The sequence below is a fragment of the Ursus arctos genome, unplaced genomic scaffold (genome assembly GCF_023065955.2).
Source record: "Ursus arctos isolate Adak ecotype North America unplaced genomic scaffold, UrsArc2.0 scaffold_13, whole genome shotgun sequence".
Lineage (NCBI taxonomy): Eukaryota > Metazoa > Chordata > Mammalia > Carnivora > Ursidae > Ursus > Ursus arctos.
In genome coordinates this window covers 3,026,180-3,046,579 of record NW_026622797.1, presented here as the reverse complement: position 1 = coordinate 3,046,579, position 20,400 = coordinate 3,026,180, and the positions used below count along the sequence as shown (strand labels likewise).

At 50.8% G+C, this 20,400-nt stretch overlaps 1 protein-coding gene across 1 annotated transcript; it reads right to left on the bottom strand.

Moving 5' to 3' along the window:
* Positions 1-1,279: 1,279 nt before the first annotated feature.
* Positions 1,280-18,187, bottom strand: SFT2D1 (SFT2 domain containing 1). Its single transcript, XM_026505187.4, has 8 exons — positions 18,046-18,187; positions 10,083-10,169; positions 9,466-9,548; positions 7,873-7,954; positions 6,681-6,716; positions 4,785-4,843; positions 3,109-3,138; positions 1,280-1,762 (listed from the first exon to the last, which is right to left on the bottom strand). The coding sequence occupies exons 1-8, from the start codon at positions 18,106-18,108 to the stop codon at positions 1,723-1,725; spliced, it is 480 nt and encodes a 159-aa protein (XP_026360972.1). The 5' UTR covers positions 18,109-18,187; the 3' UTR covers positions 1,280-1,722.
* Positions 18,188-20,400: the final 2,213 nt, after the last annotated feature.

The following is a 20,400-nucleotide window of genomic DNA, read 5'->3' as shown; positions in this document are numbered from 1 at the left end:
CATCTTGAGGTTACAAGTTACTCTTTCAAGTTAGCTGGTTGATTTGAAAGGTGAGTGATACAAAAGCAAATCTATGTATTCAGAACTATCCGTAATTTTTACCTATGGCATTTAATTTTCCAACTACATTTATTTGCCTTTCCTCGTTGACACAATGTTTTAGTCTCAGGTGTACAACAGAGTCACCAGTCTGTGTTCTGCTGCGCTCCCAAGCATAGTTACCATCTGTCACCATACGATGCTGTAACATTTTATTTTCAAATTTCAAAAAAACATAGTAATTGTCACCTTGTGGGAATTAATGGTAATTTTCTTTCTCCTACTCTTTTATCAGAGTTAAGAAATGTTACATTTTATTCGGGGCACCTGGGTGGCTCAGTCGTTAAGTGTCTGCCTTCGGCTCAGGGCGTGATCCTGACGTTCTGGGATCGAGCCCCGCATCAGGCTCCTCCGCTGGGAGCCTGCTTCTTCCTCTCCCACTCCGTGTTCGCTCTCGCGCTGGCTGTCTCTCTCTCTCTGTCAAATAAATAAATATTTGAAAAAAAGAAAAAAGAAAAATTTCGAAAGGAAAACAGATCAATGCTCTTTTTCTAAATTACACCTCCTTCCCACAGACAATACTTCATTTCTATAATCGGATTCAAATGATTTTGCTTGATAGAACCTGGCCCTTCTTGCCCAGGACTCGCACCGTGGCGCTGCCCCAGCAGGCCACCTGGACGGACGCACCTCTCTGACTCCGAGGACCCCTCCCCTTCGGTCTGGCTGAACCCTACACCTACCAGCGATGCGGGGTGAGAGCTCAGGAACTCACGCCACTCCGGTCCTGAAAACAAGGTCCGCTGGGAGCAGCGAAACGGAAGAGACATTTCATCCTCCTGGATCTCGGGGCGAGGCTTCTGAGGCATGCTGACAAACACCGAACAGGACGCTAGGGCTGTCGGGGCCTGGCCTCTGGATGAGGACAAGCCTGCTCACACGGGCCTCGGCCACCCCGCCCCGCCTCTCCGGGCAGGCACCGCGGCCCGCCAGACCCTAAATGACATGGGTAGCCCAGGGCCAGGAGCGGAGGCGAGCCTGCAGGACGCTGTGCCCCACACCCTGAACGACGCCCTTATCACTGCTTGCACCACGACACCACGATCTTCGGCAAATGTGTGCTCAGGAGCACGACGACAGCGACTGTATCTTACTCACGTTTCTACAGAAAAACTGCACGGAGCCAGGACTAAATCAACGTGCCCCCCCACACTTTATAAATTTGACCCAGAAAATATTATTTTTCCAAGTGTGGGTTTATTTCAAAATTGTAAAGATTTATATATTATTTTTATTACATATAATAAGCAATTTTTAGATCAAAGTAAAAACTTTCACATTAAAATTTTTTTTAAAAAAAGAAAAATGAGGCATTTTTAAAGAGCCAAAAAAAGCTTGCAACTAGGTTTATCCTTCAATATTCACATCTTAAATACTATTTAGAAAGGGTTAAAAAACGAGCTAAAAATCATTTACAATTGGCAATGATTAAAAACGCCTTACTTTGGGGAAGAACACGTTAATGACACACAGTGAATCTCACATGACAAGTATTTAACAGTTTCATCAAGCCTGTGGTTTCCGCCAGCACACACGATGGTCTTAACCCGTCGCAGCAGCTGTTTGGGGGACTGAACAGAGTATCAACTTTCCAATGCTCTTCTTTTGAAGAGTTTCTGATTTTCAGCTTAAGAGAGAAGAGCAGCATTTAATTACCGCATCCCTGGTGAGAAAAAGAAAGAGAAAAATCAATGTAATAACCTGCCTCATATATAATGACGTTGGAGAAAACATTCCTGCCAAGAGACAGATGCATGAACGCCCCGTTACAACAGAATTCACATTCCCTAAGGAAAACTTTGCTGAGTATCACCTGAAATCAAGAACTGAAACTTGAAAATAATGTTTTAATGCCTGATATTTTAGGCAATCTTTTCTAGCACATACGCTAATCTTCATATAAAAAAAATGTAAATACCAAAAATAACCTAACAAAAGTAGAGAAATAATGAACTGGATTTTAAAAGCAAAATGTTTATAACGACATCTTCAGAATTTCAAAGAAATGGTCACACTGACTTCCTTCGCCTTTCACATTTTCTTTCCAAAACAGTTTGCTTCCACTATCACTTAACATTTTCATTCATTGAAGTTACTCTTTGTATGTGGGCTGCTGGGAGCCTGCGCCGATGAACTGGAGATGTCGGAGCGGGTCGGGCGCGGCCTGGAGCTGCTGTGGCTTCGAGCAGGCTCACAGGGCCGGGCATCATTTCTAGGTGACCTTTCCCGGAGCTGAGAAACGGCCCCAGATCTCCCGCTGAGGTCCTGAGGACTGGAGAACCACGTGCGGTCTCTCGTTCCACGGCCTGCCCACCTGGAGCTGACCCTGGTCTGCCTTCCCCTCGTAAGCGCTCATCAAAAACAAGCGGCCCCTTGAAACGGGATGGAAATAGGATTTCTACACTCTCCTCCCTCGCTCATGTCAGGCATACGAGTTCGCTGTGTTTCCTACATAACCTATGTTTCCAGACTTTACGAAGAAACAAAGCTGTGCCTCGACAGAGGGTCCTTCTGAGCTGGTCAGGTGTGAGATGACAGCAAGTTCTGTTTCCCTCCACAACTAAAGGACTACGCTTCTCGGGAAAAACAGAAGACGATGGCAGTGTTACTTCTGACACGTAAAATAAATACGTCTCTGCTGGGTTAAAACAAACACGTATCACACGTCATTTGTTCACTAACTTGTGTTTTCTTTAATGTTGAATTTGTTTTGCTGTTGTCTCTACGTCCCACGTCCTGAGTATGTGCAGTCATGGAAGGATCAGGAATTTCCCACCTGCAAATGTCCAGGAAAGCAGCACATTCCCAACCTAACTGCTAACATGCTCAAAATGGTTTCGCTTCATATGGCAGACTTCTACTCATCTTATGTAAAAAATACTTTCTTTGGGGGAAGAAAGTCAACGTCCACAAAAAAACCCAGCTTTTTATATCACATTTTAACGTGCATATGCTAAACTTCACGTATCTGTGTGAAGATCGCTAGAGGACCAGAAACAACAGCCTCACCTTGCGTACGGGATGTATGACAGGCTGTACCTGCAAGAAAAGTTCACAGATGTTGAGACCATCTAAACACCGTTCTTCATGCCAAGTGGCCTTACTCTAACACCACAGAAAATACGGCTGCATGATATTGTACGGTAATCCCCCAAATGTGGCCCCAAACCAGTAAGAAGAGCATCAACCAGGAACTGAATGAAAATGCAAATGACTGTGCCCTGCCCCCCACCTCCTGACAAACTCTCCACCTGACCCTGACGCCTGCTGGAGTCTAAGCCGGGGATACGAGAAATTACCCTTTGTTTTTTAAATAAAAACTACGAAACAACTTAGAATAAACTGCATTCTCCTTTAGGGAGTAAGGCCATCATTAGTTCAGATGACGCAATAGAAAAAGCAACATATTATAGAAATCGGCCAAGGAATTTGATTGAAACCTTGCCACAGTTCACTAAACAGCGAAACAACAGCTAGAGACGCACACACAACATCTGTGGGCGCTCCAGCTGTCAGAGGAGAGAGAACAGGGGCCAAAGCAGAGACTGATCTCAGATGGGCAACATCAGAGTTGGAAAGCGGCCACTCGGGGGGACTGACTCTGGGAGGGAGCAGACCAATGAGCTCTAAACAGAGAGGGAAAAACACTCCAGAAAATCTTGTGTTTGGAAAACATGGAAGCGTGTGGAGCGGAGCTCATCTGATTCAATCACATACGCGCTGAGCCTTTTATGCAGCTGACCTGGGTGCAGTCCAAAACAGCACAAGGCTTCCTGGAGGGGAACGTGGGATCAGGAAGAAGGGGCATAACTGAACATCTGGAAGGAGGGACAGGGACGCACGGGCAGAGGGCGGGGCAGGGCGGCGGCATCTACAGCCATGTGCCGCTGACTTCTTGGGTCCACTTAAGTGTGCATTTTTTTCCCCAATATATACTTTGGGAAATTTTTTGCTGGAGATTTGCAACAATTTGGAAAAACTCACAGATGAACCACGTAGCGTAGGAATACCAAAAGGAATTATGAAGCAAGTATTACTGTAAGAATACAGCATATGAGACATAGATAGAAACTACGTGTTGATCAGCTTCCAGTTGACAGCAGGCCCTTAGCGGGCGAGTTCTGGGCACTCAAAGGTTATACACAGGTGTTCGACTGGGTGCGGGGTTGGTGCCGCACATCCCCGAAGTACTGAATGGTCGGCCACATTCACTGACGATTCCGATGGGACAGTGCCAGACATGACAGGGCCACACTCAGCAGAACGAATTCGACTGTAATTATTCAGCAATGCAGCACAAAGGGAACGGTAAGCCGACATTCTCTGGGGCTTCTCCCACGACATGGCCTTACTTCTATGGATTCACATGGTATCACCTACATTTCTTATTTCTCTTTCACATACAAGGAAAGCAGTAAATGTGTCACAGTGTAAGCGTGCCGGCCCAGCAGCCCACGCCCCACGGTGGTGACCCCACCTCTTCACAGCCCGCCCTCCGGTCCCACTGCAAGTCTCACGGGACACACTGCAGATCTCACTCACCTGACCTCTCCGGAGGTCTGGCCCCTCCTGGGCACAGCCCTCATCACGTGACAGCCTAACCACATTCCCAGGCTCAAAGGCTGGGAACAGAACACTTGCCACTGCTTAGGGAGTATTAACTTTCTGATCAATGTGAGACTTACCAGGTCATGGACAAGAACTGCAATATGCAGAATAATAAGGCCAGTCCCTTCTTGTGCCACTAGTAACAGCAAACACAGAGAAAGAACAAGATTAAGGATTTTTAAAAATATTTTTCATGAACAAGTTCAATTCCTCCCTTTCAAAATGCAGACAACGGCTTTGTTTACTTTGGTGTTTGTTTTGTTTTGTTTTTTTAAAAGATTTTATTTATTTATTTGAGAGAGAGAGAGAGAGAGAGCATAAGCAGGGGGAGCTGCAGGCAGAGGGAGAAATGGGCTCACCGCTGAGTAGGGAGCCCGATGCAGGACTTGATCCCAGGACCCTGGGATCACGACCTGAGCCGAAGGCAGACTCTTAACCTACTGAGCCACCCAGGTGCCCCTAGTCCGACAGATTTAAGATTCAGTAGATCTGAAGTTTACATCTTCACATTTCCTCTCTAAAATTCTGTACCTCAACTTCAGTACTGCTAAACGTGTGGCACTGGCTCAGGGTCCCCGAGGTAACTAACGCCCCGTGTCCACGTCAGCGGCACCTCCACTACTTTAACGCTCAAACCGCACTGAGCTGTCGGTCTCTGTCGTCCGTGGGGCTCACACACTTCACTCCTCTCCTGCTCCTGGAGTTGGTTTTTGAAGGAAAACTGCATTTTATTGTGATCTTCCAGAATACTGTAAAATGAACAGTTTCTGTATTAACATGGCCTATTTTTCGGATTCCTTGTCCATTTTTATTTATATTTGTTCATTTCTTTATCATTTTTAGTCTACTGCCTACAAATAAATAGGCAGTCAGACCATCCCAGAGCCAGAAATCAGTGCCCCACACAGGCACACCAGTACAGCTTAAGAATATTCTTTTAGGGATGCCTGGGTGGCTCAGTCGGTTAACGTCTGCCTTCGGCCCAGGTCCTGGGATTGATCCCCGTGTCGGGCTCCCTGCTCTGCCTGCTACTCCCCCCGCTTGTGTGTGGTCTCTGTCAAATAAATAAAATCTTAAAAAAAAAAAAAAGAACATTCTTTTAAGTTATCATTGAGAAATGAGGTGTAACAATTGTCACATAATTAAAGCTCAGTCTTTACCTCATCAAAATTAAAAAGAAAATCAGAACATTTCTGATAGAATATTCCTAAAACATAGGAACACATTCTCTTTTTAAATGTGCAGTTTTCTTACTAGCTCAGGAACCACTTCAAATCCCTTCGGGAAGCAGACACGGGGCAATAAATACATATAATGAAGGCTCAGGAGCACGGAGACGTGAGCTGAACCGGAATACTGTCATTTCCCGGAGGCTAACGAGGAGCTGCTCACCTTCACTTAAGAGGTACAAAATTAAGTTTTTTTGCCTTGTTTTTTTTTTTAGTGATTTTACAGCTTTTTAAAAATTATTTTCTTAAGCAATCTCTACGCCCAACATAGGGCTCCAACTCATGACCCCGAGATCAAGCTGCACGTTCTTCCAACTGAGCGAGCCAAGTGCCCCCTTTTGCCTCTTTTTGGTTCATTATTTTTGGTCTGTTTTCTTGCCCTTTCTCCTTATTAGTTTCAACATCTCGTGACTCAAAATGTACTCCGGCATCCGCAGCATCCCCCTGCCTGAGGGTACGGCACGGCCGGCCAGCGAGCACAGGAGACAGAAAACACACCCCCAGCCAGAGCCTCTTGGAGCCCACGAGCTGTCAGAGGGGCTGTCTGAACTCACCAGTCTGTTCTGGATGGCGGAGTCTGTCCCAAGTCTAGACACTAACCTCATGCTACTACACACAATCTTAGGGACATCCAACCTTTGGGGGTTTTAGACGCCAGCGTGTGAGCTCTGCTGGGATGGAGGTGTGATGACACGGGTGAGGGGCCACAGTTAGCAGAAGGCAGGCACGGCTGACGTAACTTACCCAAAGAGCGGCGCACAAGGTAAATACGAAACACAGCTACGGGAAAGGAAAGAAAAAATTGCAAATGTGAGTCCTTCCAAAAGCTTAATAAGATTCATACACTAACCTGGCACACATACCACAGCTCTAGGACCGAACCAAGGACACGGCCACTCTAGCCATACTTACTCTGTGCCAAGTGGACTCTACCTGAAAGTCCAGGACCGCGGCGTTCCTTGGTAAGCTACAAGCACCTAGAAACTACTCCGCTGAGTAAATCAACAGAAAGGATGTTTGAGGAAGGATACTGGCTGTTTTTTAGTTTTTTTTAAGTCTTGTGTAACTAGTGTCCCGTGTTATCCTAGTTCTGGGTGTGCAGCCTGGGGTTCAACACTTCCCTCCGCGACTCAGCGCTCATCTCGACACCCGTGCCTCCACCCGACGGCCGCTGCTCCGAGGAGTGCTTACGTTTATGTTCAGTAACGACACTGCGACACGCTCAGCACAACTGGGAACACCCAGAAAACATAAGGAATCTACCGTAATGATTTTCACACCCAAGAGGACATCACCACTCCACGTCCCTGTGTCCCCCGAGGAGGCAGGGGAGTGAATGTGAGGGGCGGGCGACATCCCAGCTCTGACGCCTTGAGTGTTCAATCAGTCCTCTGCTCTTTAAAGTGAGCACGGGTACTAAATTTAAGAGTGATGAGCTGACAGCCACGACAAAACCCGAGTGATGAACGGCGAACTGAAAGGCACGGCTCGGGAGCCATGCCACCGGGAGTACAGACAGTCGCACCGGGGAGACAGCCAGACGAGAGGCTACTTACATGAAGCCAAGTGTCCCTGCGCAAAGAGGTGGAGGGCCTCAGAGGAGACCCGTGTTCCAGCCGCACCCTCCCGCGAGCGCACACAGCCACCGGTGCTGAGGCGCTCTCGGGGGCTGGGGACTGGCACACCCCCACCGCTGCTCTCCGCATGAACTACTCAGCCTCCAGTGGCGGGTGTATGCGACAGGCAGCAGGCTCGGGCAAGCCCGTCAATGTGAGTAATGTCCTACCATCTACGTTCTCTAAGCACACAGCCTTGAGGACAGGATTAATACACGCAGCAACAGAAACATAACAGTATATACACCAGAGTGGGCAATTATCTGTAAGATAAGAATGCGAAAACACTTCCCTAAGTTTTAATTTCATTATTTACTTACGAGCATAATAATTGTTGCAAGCAATCTTGTTGTCTCAAACATTTTCTTTAGTTGCTTCACGGGTCCCATTAGAAAGCACGTGCTTAAAAAAAAAAAAAAAGTCCGTACTATTTGAAACAAACAGGAGAACAAAGAGATACACCTACCACTTCGTCCGGCTATATACACATCCATGCTTCAGCCGCCTAGGGGCTCAGCCGGTGAGACCTCTGCCTTCAGCTCAGATCATGAGCCCAGAGCCCAGGGATCGAGCCCCGCGGCAGGCTCTCTGCTCAGCGGGGAGCCCGCCTCTCACCCCGCTCATACTCGCTCTCTCCCTCTCTCTCAAATAAATAAAATCTTTTAAAAAACAAAAACATAAATGCTTTAAGGAAAAGATATCTTATGTTGGTTTACTAATAAAAATCTCTCACTAAATCATATTTTTCCTTAACATTAAAAGGAAGCTTTTTTTAAAACCTTAATACTTCATTTTTTTTAACTAAGCTCTAGGCCCAACACGGGGCTTGAACTCGTGACCCCGAGATCAAGAATCACATGCTCTACGGACTGAGTCAGCCAGGAGCCCCAAAACGAAGCCTGAACCTAGTGTTCTTGGACACACCAACGCCGGTCACGTGTTATTCGCCGTGTTACCTCACAGCTCCAGGGGAATGTGACGGCCGACGCAGTCCTGAACTCACAGGTCATTTGTTCCCAGTCTGAGCCAATTCCGGCACTGCCACTCCTCACCCCTGCATGCTACAGACCAGAACCATGCTACACCACCCCCGAACAACGGTCAGTGGAAAGCCCCCAACTGCGACACGACCGAAAAGTGCTGAGCTGGGCTTTGTTCCGACCGCAGCCTGAAGGAGCAGCTCTGCAGGGACAGCCCGGGAAAGCCCACCGAGCTTGGCGCCAGCTCACGCAAGCGTCACTTGACTACCTTTGATCCAGAACACCCCTGAGGAGACAAAGGTCACCTCTGAGAGCTCCGTGTACGCAAATGCAAACCGCACGCACCCGACAACTACTCCAACGGACACCCACACACCCGAACGGGCACCAAGATCCTCAGAGAGGGATTCCCGTGCCCCCACCCAAAGTGCTGGCGGGCGCTCCTCACCCTCGGACGTCCCTGCTCAGCACCACTACCGGAGGGTCTTCGGGCTGCCTGGGGGGCAGTCCGGTCCTTGCCCTCGCTGAGACAGGGCTTCCCAAGCAGGGAGCAGAGCGCAGGACCATGAGCCGGGGCTCTGGAGCACGGTCTGGTAGAAGGCCTGCCGGTCACCTTCCTGGCACATCGCGGGGTAGTGACCCACCCTCTCTGTGCTACTCCCCCCGGGGCGCAGGTGGGGGTCACAACAGTGCCCACCTCAGACACTGGGGTGACAGACAGAAGCGCTTAGCAAGTGCCCCGAAGCCTGGCTATTCCTGCCATCCCCACGCCACGGCGCCCCCGACACGCAGCAGGAGTGAATAAGCACCGATCGAACAAACACACGTCCTGCGGCTCCAGGAGCCATGCTATTTGGGAAGCGCCTCCCGGAAAGGAAGGCTGGTGATGCCGCCAGCAAACCAAACCCACAGCAGCCCGACTTCCATACGCACCTGGCCAGCGCAGCGAGATTTCCAAAGGTATAAAACACGGCAAAAAGCTTTATGCCTCCAGGAAGCCACAGCAATCCGGTCCCCTGAGTTCAGATACATTTTGAAATAATTTTACCATTGTAATAGCTACAACAGGAATAATATGATTATATAATAACGTATAGTTTAAGTATAAATGTGCTAGTATATAGTCTCTAATTATATCGTTTTAAAAAAACAGTTAATTTTCATTGTTATTTGCTAATTGGACTCTTCTGCCTATTTTGCGTATAAGCATATGTAACTTGGCCGTAATACACCTTCCCTACACACGTGGGTAAAAAATCACTCTACTTTAATTACTATTTTTTATAAATGACAAGTTAAACAGTTAACGCATCTCAATTCCTGACTGCAGCCTTCAACACATATTCATTTTTCTTAAAAAAAATTACTTTCACAACCCATAAACCCCTCCCCCAAATACTAATTTCTGCATCTTTGTATTGATCTCTAGCCCTTTATTTCAGGTGACTATGTCCCCGCGGCAGTCCAGACCGCGGGCTGCTTGCTGGAACCCGATGGGGTTAGTCTGGCCTAAAATACAAATCGTGAGGCAACAGAAGGCTGTAACTCACAAGGATAGAGAAGAAAATGCCGCACACGAAGCAGATGACGAACCACTTCAGCCTGGTGTTGAAGCTGAGGGACGAGGCGTCCAGGACCTTCGGAAGGAAGGGGAATGAGAACGCGTGCTCCAGCTGCCTTGGGCAGTCTGACTCTTCCCGAGGCCAGAGCGCAAGGCTTCCCCTGAACCTGTCTGCGGAATCTGCTTGTGCATGCTGCAGGCACGTGAGAAGGGGAAGACCCTCCTGACCCCCCCAGGCTGGGAAGGGAAATGGGAGCATGACGTGGGGCTCAGATGGTCTTGGGGCACTGCCGTTCCCCCTACCAGGTGGAATGACAGGTGTGCCCATGGCACTGCGCTCCCGGTTTTAACAGCCCTTACCTGCAGGACAGCAGACACACCCCGACACGGATGAAATGACAGAATGTATGATATGTATTATAAAATATTCAATGACTAAAATAAATAGGGGGAAGATGAAACGAGGCCAGCAAAATGTGGAGCACCACTGAGGCTGGGTCCCAGGCACACAGGGCTCACCAGGCCTCCCTCAGTGTCCTCGCCTGAGGCTGCACAGGGGAGGCTCCCGAGTGCAGAGCCTGAGACAGGGGTACTGATACATGAACTGCTCTCAGCAGAAACCCCGAGGGAAGTGAGAGGAGCTGACGGGGAAGGGGAGGGATCATGTGGTTTCAGCTGGAGCTCAGCTTGGGCCTGGGCTGTCAACTGCACCTCAGTGTGGGTCCCACCCTGACGCAGGGGGCCGGCCTTCTGGAACCCACCTCCTCCCAGCTGGCCATGGGCTGTCAGCAAAGTGGGGGTGCCTGCAGGACCCCCAGAGTGTGGAGGCACAGCTGTGAGCCCCTGGGGGATGCGTACATCTGTCTCACGACGAGGACCTGGGCAGCCACTAGTCGTGTCTGCCACTGGATATGTAACTTCCACCTATTATAAAATGCTCTTTAAGACCAACTCAGGAAAGCCCGAGGTACCTCCTCAACCGTTAAAAACACATTTTTTAGTTGATCATTTATGCTAGAGCAACAGCTTCCTATATGCAAACTGGAACCAAATTACGTGGGCCGCATGGAAATCAGGGGGCATTCCTCCTACAGCAACCCAGACGCAGCTGTAGACACATTTAGATTTCTAAGTACACTCAGAACTTATTTTCCAGTGAAGCTGAAGAAGTGTCAACAATGGCTATTTCAGGACGCTAGAAATAGATATTAAGAATGTATGTATCAAAATTCAATTTCTAACTTGTATTACCATAGGTACTTAAAAATAAGATCACATGCTTAAAATGTATTTTCAAGAATAATGAAGCAAAAGCAGAAAATTTTTATGCAAAAGCTCAAAAACACCTTTTGCTACATTCCTTACCTCAACCGATTGACCTGGGAATCCTTACGCAGCATGAAAAGTAGATAAAAACAACTACATAAAGATTGTAATTGCAACATACATCAATCCACACATTTCAAATGTTTTTAAAAATTTGCTTTAACTCACATTCTTGTTTCCAGCAATGTCACCTGTTTAGAGCAAAACTGCTCCATGTTTAACAAAGAACGGACTTGCCTATGAAAACAACCAAATGCCACGCTTCCTGACTAGGGAGAGGGCGCCCGCAGCGCGTCTCCACTCCGCAGGGCAGCGCGAACCCCGAGGACCGCTCGCCGCACAGGAGCCGGCCAGCGGCCAGCGCGCACAGAGCGGTGTCCCACGGGAGCCGGACTTGGGGCCGGGAAGCGAGAGTGCAGTGACGTGGGGACGGGCTTACAAGTTTACATCACCCCACCGTTCCTGTGTTCAGCTGCTGGTTTTCAAGAGCCCAGTTATTTATATAATTATAGGTACTTCCCCCTTATTACCATCTTCCGAGTGACGATCTTTAGAAGGAAACAAGTCATTTCCATTTGTAAACAGGGAATATTCAACCCACAAGCAATGACTTGCCTTCAGCTTTGCCAACTGTCCAGGACACGGAAACAAATCCTAGATTCCCTAACACCTAACTGGGAAAAAACGCAAGAACACCCAGCACTGTGCTCTCCACGAAGGAGCCACGAGGAGCCCGGACCCTGCAGTCCCGCCGCAGCAGAAGCACGCAGGTGCGACGTTCTGGTCCAGGCACGATCAGGAATTGCCAGCAAAACCAGCAATTGGGCTGACTTCTTAAAGGGAGTCTCAGAACGGACACTGGAACCAATTACTTTACTTATTTGTTATCAAAGATAGAGGAAGTGGGGCACCTGGCTGTCTCGGTCGATTAAGCGTCCGACTCTTGATTTCGGCTCAGGTCATGATCTCAGGGTCGTGGGATTGAGCCCCACGTTGGGCTCCGGGCTCAGCAGGGAGTCCGCTTGAGATTCTCGCTCCTCCTCTGCCTCAGTCCCTCCCCCCAATCCCAGGCACACACGTGCTCTCTCTCAAAATAGATCAATAAAAATCTTCAAAAATAATTAGAGGGCACCTGGGTGGTTCAGTCGGTTAAACATCTGCCTTCAGCTCAGGTCATGATACCAGGGTCCTGGGATCGAGCCCCACATCAGGCTCCCTGTTCAGTGGGGAATCTGCTCTTCCCTCTGCTGCTCCCCCTGCTTGTGCTCTCTCTTTCACATTCTCTCTCTCAAATAAATAAATAAAATCTTTTTTTTTTTTTAAAGATTTTATTTATTTATTCGACAGAGACAGAGACAGCCAGCGAGAGACGGAACACAAGCAGGGGGAGTGGGAGAGGAAGAAGCAGGCTCATAGCAGAAGAGCCTGATGCGGGGCTCGATCCCATAACGCCAGGATCACGCCCTGAGCCGAAGGCAGACGCTTAACCGCTGTGCCACCCAGGTGCCCCACAAATAAATAAATAAAATCTTAAAAAATAAATAAATAAAAATAATTAGAAAAACAAAACCACGGAAGAGGAAGCAAAGAGAAAGCCTCTCATCGGCAGGAGGGACTCTCCCTTCTCTGGTGTCCTTTCCCTGCTGCAGTAAACAGAACCACCGGGAACCAGAACATGACTGATTTTTTTAAAATAGTTGGGAAACCTCTCCCCAGCAGCAGCAACGTTACAGATGAGAGAATGAACCCGTGGCACAGCAGACACCTGCTTCTCTCCTAGCGATGGAGAAGCCAGGAGGAGAGCCCCTGACCACAAGGGGACAGCTGTCTCGGCCTGAGCCTCGCTCCGGGGCTGCTAGCACTCGAGCAGTGCGAACGCAGCAGGCTCTCAGCTAATGGACACCCTGAGCGCAGCACCCCTGCAAGCCCTCGTTCAGAACGGCGGTGGCGCAGAGAGAGGGAAGGAGGAGCCGGCCGTGAGCTCAAGGAACAGCGGTCCACAGACGCTCTCGAGTGGGATCATCGCCCCACCTTCTCGGGAGCCGGGCTCCTTACTCAGTCTCCTCCCGTGACGAGCAGGCCCTCCCCACCCCTGTCACCTCCTGCTCTCCCTGTCACGCTCTCTCGCTCGGGACCCCGCTCACAGGTCCAACCCTGAATCCTGGCAGAGTCTTGGGTGATTCCAACATCCACATGGGCAGCTCGGCCTTTCTGCTCCTCGTCCCTCATCTCCACGGCCTTTACCCTCCACTCCACTCAGTGACCCAGGACACTTACTACCCGAAACCACTCCATGTCCAAACTTCAAGCCACGGCTCTTGGGCCCAATGTCGTCCTGGTGGCACAAGGATCCAACTGCTCGGGCCCGGACTGCCCTGCAGTCTCTGGGTCCCCGCATCCAGCCCACCGGTCCTTCTCCTCTCCTGCCTGCAGAAACTACAGGCCACATCAGCTCAGCAAGACATTTACAACTCCCTTTCTGCTGCATCCATCTGGCAAAATGCCACCATGACTCAAGCCCGCTTCCTCTTCCTCCGGTCCGTCATGTGGCAGGACGAGGGGATCATAACCAGGTCATCAGCATCTTCCCGTGGGCCCTGACGCTGTCTGCCTGGCAACGTGACGCGGCGGACTGACGGGCGCCCTGACGGCAACCTGCCTTCTCACTCCACTGCCCACGAGCCATTTCAAACCTCCAGGTGTGGCCCTGACACTTCTCCTGTGCAGACAGCTTCCCTTCCGTCACACGGAAAACACAAACCATCACTGTGCCCGCCCTCTACTGTGTGCTTCCACCAAACCACCGAGCCCCCCTCAAGAGCACCTTCTCTTCCTTTCCTCGGATGACCGCAGAGGGCCTAAGGTCAACTCACCCTGCTTTAGAGCCCAACCCCTCGATCTTCTCAGGGAACGTGCGGGATCGGCTGCTCCCCACTCTCGAGAGCGACCCATGTGCTCTCCCTGAGACCATTCCCACCACCCTATCCGCGTGAGTAGCCCCTTCCGGCTTAAAAAAGCAGCTCACTTGATTTCACTCCTCAGCCTCTGCTCATTCATTCACACAGCAAATACTACCGAGCGCTCCTAGGTGCTTGTCCTATGTGCTGAGAAGTCTGTCCTCCGCACACCCTCCTCCCTGACGTCAGGCTCCATAAACCTGCCCGAGCCTTGTGTTTGGGGCTCCCTTGCCGCCCAGTGCCCAGACCATGGGGGAAAATAGCAGAGAGAGAAGCCAGCCCTTCCTCGCTTCCAGCCTCTTGCTACTATTGTCACAGAAAGCGATCCGAGACACAGTTTGCCCTGTCATTTTGGCCTACTGCTTTTTTTTTTTTTTAAGATTGTATATATTTATTTATTTGAGAGAGAGAAAGTACGAGTGAGCACACAAGCAGAGGCCCTGCTAAGCAGGGAGCCCAACATGGGGCTCGAACCCAGGATCCCAGGACCATGACCTGAGCCAAAGTCAGACGCTTCACAGACTGAGCTACCCAGGCGCCCCAGCCCACTGCTTTGATTGGCCACTTTGACCCCGACTGCCCAGCAGCTGAGCTCAACCCCGGTGCCCCAGCTGTGAACGTGATGTGGTGGCTGTCTTCAAACCAGCAAAGGCCCACACTAGAACATCGGCGCCGCGCGTGCTGTAGGGAGGGATGAAGCAGGTCCAGGGTGGAGGGCGGTGCTACTTCGGCTGATTCGGGAGTCTTGCTAAAGGCTCTGGGGAGGCGCCTCGAACAGAGACCTGACCCAAGTGGGGAGAAACATCAGAGAGAGAGCGCCGTCTCCTCCCCGTTACCCCCCCCCCCCATCCATGTCCTCATCTCACACTCCAGAAACTGCCCTGCCGCCCTTGCCCGATCCCGGTGAGAAAGGGCCCACACAGGTTAAGGCCCAGCAGGCAAACCCTGGGAGCCAGGCTGCGGCTTCCCAGGAAACAGAAACGGCTGAGACAGAGGTGGCCGAGCAGGGCACAGTCGTCCTGGGGGACACAGGTGAGGCGGGAGGCTGTGCAGAGCGCCGAGCCGCCTCAAGCAGAGTCTGGAACTTAGACCAAGTGCTGCAGGAAGCCGTATGATCGGTCTGGACCCTCTCACACCTGGCTCCATCTCTCCCTCCTTCCATCTTCCCAGACATCTCACAAGGAGGGACCCTACAACTCTGGCTACTCTGCCTCCTCCCGGGCCTCCGAACCTCCCCAGCAGGATGATGGAGCAGTCCCAGATCTCAGATGCACCCCCAACCCCCCCGCCGTCTCACCACCTCCGCAGTCTGCTCTGAGCCAGTTCCATCCAGTCCTCCAACCCCCACCTCGTGTGCATCCTGCCACACTCCCAGGACATCACCCTAGACACCATCAGCAAGCTCCCCACGTCCTCACCCTCTGCCCTGGCAGGTCCCCGCCTCCTGCTCTCTGCACTCTGGTCTCCCCTGCACTCTCCAGCCCACACATCCTGACCACTGGGGTCAGGTGAATGCCCCTCCACACTGCTGTTTCCCGTCCCTTCCTCAGCCCCAGAACCAGCTGCCTCCACGATCCTGCCATCATACTAGGCCACCCACTGCTCCTCCTCACTGATGTTACCACCATCCCCTGGGTCACCCCCATCACTGCCCCCCACATCACACCTCTTGCTCTTCTAAGGATTTTGCATGGGGCTCACTATCATTCTTCCACTACTGTCTTCACTGTTGGTGATTTCATCACTGGATAAGCAAGCCTTCCAAAACTCTAAGACTCCTTGCTCCTCACCCTCTCTCCTCCAACGACCCTGCACCTTACATCAGCCACCTTACATCAAGCCGCTTGTCTACAGTAAAAATGCGCATCATCTCAACACGTTCCGTGATCTCAGTTTCAAGTATCCCCCTTTCCGACCACCATCTCCTACCCTCCAGCAACCCTAGTTACCCACCCCACCAATGCCACCACACACTCACTCTCCCCCCACACCCCCCAACCCTGCTGCCCTCCTATAATCATCCTGCGTACAGCCTCAACTTCTCTGCCCTCTGTCCTCTGAGGCGTTCATCGGGTAGCACCCAGGCCCTGGTTAAATCCAACTCTGCAGCCCTGCCCTGCGCTCCTGCTGCTGAACGGGGCTCCCACCTCAAAGTCAGGACCATTACCCACAGTGGGGCCTCAGTGCCGCCAACAGTCCCACTGTCGCTCCCTATCCATTCATGGGGCTATTCTCTTACACAACCTTCGCGCTTCTTCCTGAGCTCCAACACTCACCGCCCCCCCACCAACTTCCAACTGGCCACTTCATGTCCTATTTCAGTGAGGACAGAATCCTCTCCTGCTCCAAACACAGCACCGGGAGCTGTGCCACATGCTCTCTCCCCTCTCCTCCATCAGCCCGACATGCTGGCCATCCACACGCCCAAGCAAGGCCAGCCCCTTCTCGGGTACACCAGACCCCACCCCAGGGATCTCCCCAACCACTCCTGGATGGCACGCCACCATCCCATCTCTTGCCTGCACCCATCAGCTTCCCGTCTTCCGGACTACTCTCAACATCTTTCTCCCCTCTGTGGGAGACTGTGGGGACTGTGGGCTCAAGAAAAGTCCCCATCTTCATGTCCCCAAGGTTTAGAGCAGCTCCGAACAAGAGAACTTTCTGCAATGAAATGTCCCACTCATGTACCGTCCTATGCAGCAACCACTAACACACGTGCCTGCCAAACACAAGTGGCTGGTGTGGCGAAGAAAAAATTTTAAATCTTATTTTTTATTAGGTTAAATGTAAGTAGCCACACGCGGCTATGGATACTGCATGGTTCAGCACAGCGCTGGGGCATGAAGCGGAGCACAGCACAGGGATTCAGTAAGAGAGCCAGCGAGCCACGACTGCCCCACTGACACCCCTGGCGCTCCCACTTGTGGATTCCTGTAAGACCGTGATCATTTGCAGAACCGGTTAGGCCTCCACTGAAAGCAGATGCTTGTCTCCTAGTCTCTGGACCCTCACAGACTAGCCTAGCGTCTTGCCCACAAGAAGTGCTGAATAAACAGAACAACAGACGGACAAACAGAAGAGAAGCTGTCAGCACGCACATGCCAGAGACAGAGAGCAGTTCCTGCGCCACGGCTATTTTTAATTCTTCCCCCAGAGGAAGCAACCCTCACTGAGTCTCTGGGGTAAAAGCACAGAGGCAAAAGATGGTCTTGTTTGGTTCGGAATCTTTTACCAAGGGCTTAAAGCCCTAACAGCGTTTAATTCCTCTTATTTCACTTTTCAGTGACCTTCCCCGCCCCTCTCCGGTCTTCTACTTCCAAAAGACACACACCCACTCGCGGCACCTCATTCACCTGCAGGGGCACCCGTGCGACGAAGCTCAGAGCTCGGCTTCCCGCAGCTCGCAGGACAAAGCAGCTGCCCACCGCCGGCGCTGCCCAGCCCGGCTGAAGAGCGCAGCGCAGAACACCGGGGGAGCCCCGGGGAGGACGGCGCGGGGGCGGCACAGGGGTCCCCGAGGGTCAGAAGGCCAAAGCGGGGCGTGGGGTGGGACTTAAGGCTTCTGCAGACCCCACGAAAACCCGGAAAGCTCCCTAGATTCTTCCCGGAAGGCGGGCAGACGGGCCCGCACCCCGCCCGGCCCCGCCCGGCCCCGCCGCGGCCCGCTACCTGCGCGGTCAGGCCCTGCTCCTCGTCGTCCTGGCCGCTCAGGACCCGCCGCAGCTTGTCCATGGCCCTGCTCCCCGCCCCACTGGCGGCCCCGCTCGCCGGACCCCGGTGCCGTCCCAGAACCCGGAACCCTGAACCCCACGTGACCGGACATCCGGGCCGCCGTTTGCGGCGCTTCCCAGCAGCGCGCGCATGCGCGCTGGGGCCTCGCGGGCCGGGCTGGGAGTGCGTGCTTGTGGGCGCTGCAGTTGTGGGCCCCGGGGCTCGTGCTCAGAGGGCCGCAGTAGCTGCAGTCACTGTCTCCTATCGCCTGGAGTTCAGGCAGAGCGGATGCACAGCTATTGCCGTAGGGTGAACGCAGGTCCTCACCCGTGTACTCCACGCTCGGTGCCGCAGACCCAGGGCCAGTCCTCCAGATCCGAGCTCCAGACTGCAGCCCCAGCCTCCAGTAGTGCAGCCCCAACACCCAGTACTGCAGCCCCAGCCTCCAGTACTGCAGCCCCGACACCCAGTACTGCAGGCCCGGCACCCAGTACAGCAGCCCCAACACCCAGTACTGCAGCCCCAACACCCAGTACTGCAGCCCCTGCCTCTAGTACTGCAGCCCCGACACCCAATACTGCAGCCTCGGCCTCCAGTACCGCAGACCCAGGTCCAGAACTTCAGACCAACGTCCAGCGCTGCAGCCCCGACCTCCAGGTCAACAAATGCTATGTGCAGTCCCGACACCAGAAGAATACTGGGGGCCAGTCTGGGAATACTGACAGGTAGGGTTTTGGTTCTAAACTGGACATCTCCTTACTACCAGTGAAGTTCTCAAAATATCTTCACTTGCAAGGAGTCAGGGAGGGAAGGGCAGGCTTTGGGGCAGATGGCTCTGTATTCTGATTTCAGCCCTGCCACTCGCCATGTGGCATTGGGAACCAGCTCTTCCCAGCCTAATCTCCTCAAGACATAACACCTATTTAAATGGTTAAATGAGAGTAGATATACTTCACACTACCCTAAGCGAAACAGCAGGAGGCTGCCTTACTCCTTTTACTTCAGTGTGTGTACTTATTTACTCAGTTTATCTTCCAACTAGGAATTTGAAAGCATGAAACCCTACTTATGAGAAGAATAGCTAATCCAACCCAACTTTCCAGTTTTGCGTAAATACTGCAAACCTTCGAACCAGTGTTGACTGTTCTCCGGTTGCTCCGGGGTGAGTGAACACTGGCACATGGGGAAGTAGCGTGTTTTGTGTTTTTTTCTTATTATCCACCATGGGTATTTTAAAGAGAGATTAAAAATTAGGCTACCTGTACAATATGAATTTCAGTGTATCTTGGAGCTTTTCATAAATATACTACTCTAAGGTCATCAAGTGATAGGTTCTGCTTTTGAGTTTGGTAAGATCATAATGAAAATGTCTATTATTTTGTTTTGTCACATCACCCAGATTCCTAAAATCTGACAATTAAAAGGTGACCCCCAAGGACTTCTATTGCCCATCGTATTGTCTTCGGTAGAGAGTTTATCTAATCTCAGATAAATACAGATATTATAAAAACCCTAGAAAAGCAGATCATACACTTGCTCAAACAGCCCAATGCTCAGCTTCTTTTGGGCAGAAAATGCTTACATTTGGCCTGTTTATACTAAAGTGTGAGAGCTTATCTTTTTGTCCTAAATTTTAAAAAACCAGAAAATAGATGATAAACATCTGCTATAAGATAAATTTCTATGCTTCTAATTAATAAAGGAGTAAGAACATCTATACCTTTTGTAAAGACTTATTTTTGAAGTATGGTAACTTTAGCTTTCCGTATGCAGAGAGAGGAAACAACGGATATCTCTGGTAATGGACGGAAAGCTTTCCAAGGATACATGAGGTTGAACCATGTAAAACTGACAGTGTCCAACTATTTTTAACCCAAAAAGGACAAATTTCCTATGTTTCAACCTGTACTTGGGTATAAGAAATTTTACTTGGAAAATAATACTGAACATTTAAGAATGTGGTTTGGGCTTTTTCACTTCTTGTACCTTCTGAGCCAGGCTTAGTTTCTTGAAAAATACTGCACAACGTGTATTAAGGGTGTGACCCCCCAGTGCCAATGGTAAAATGATGGAATCCAGGCTCTATAGCCAGACTGCCTGGGTTAGAGTTGGCTCCCCCTGCCCCCCAACTTTGTAACTCTGGGATTTTGAGCAAGCAGCCCACAGTTTTTCAGTTTCTCATGTGTGAAAATCAAGGTGGTAACAATTCCTACCTTGCAGGATTGTTACAAGGATTGAATAAGCATTGCTAAAATGGATCCTCATTCTTCATGGGTTCTATATTTGCAAATTCACCTACTTGCCAAAGTTCAT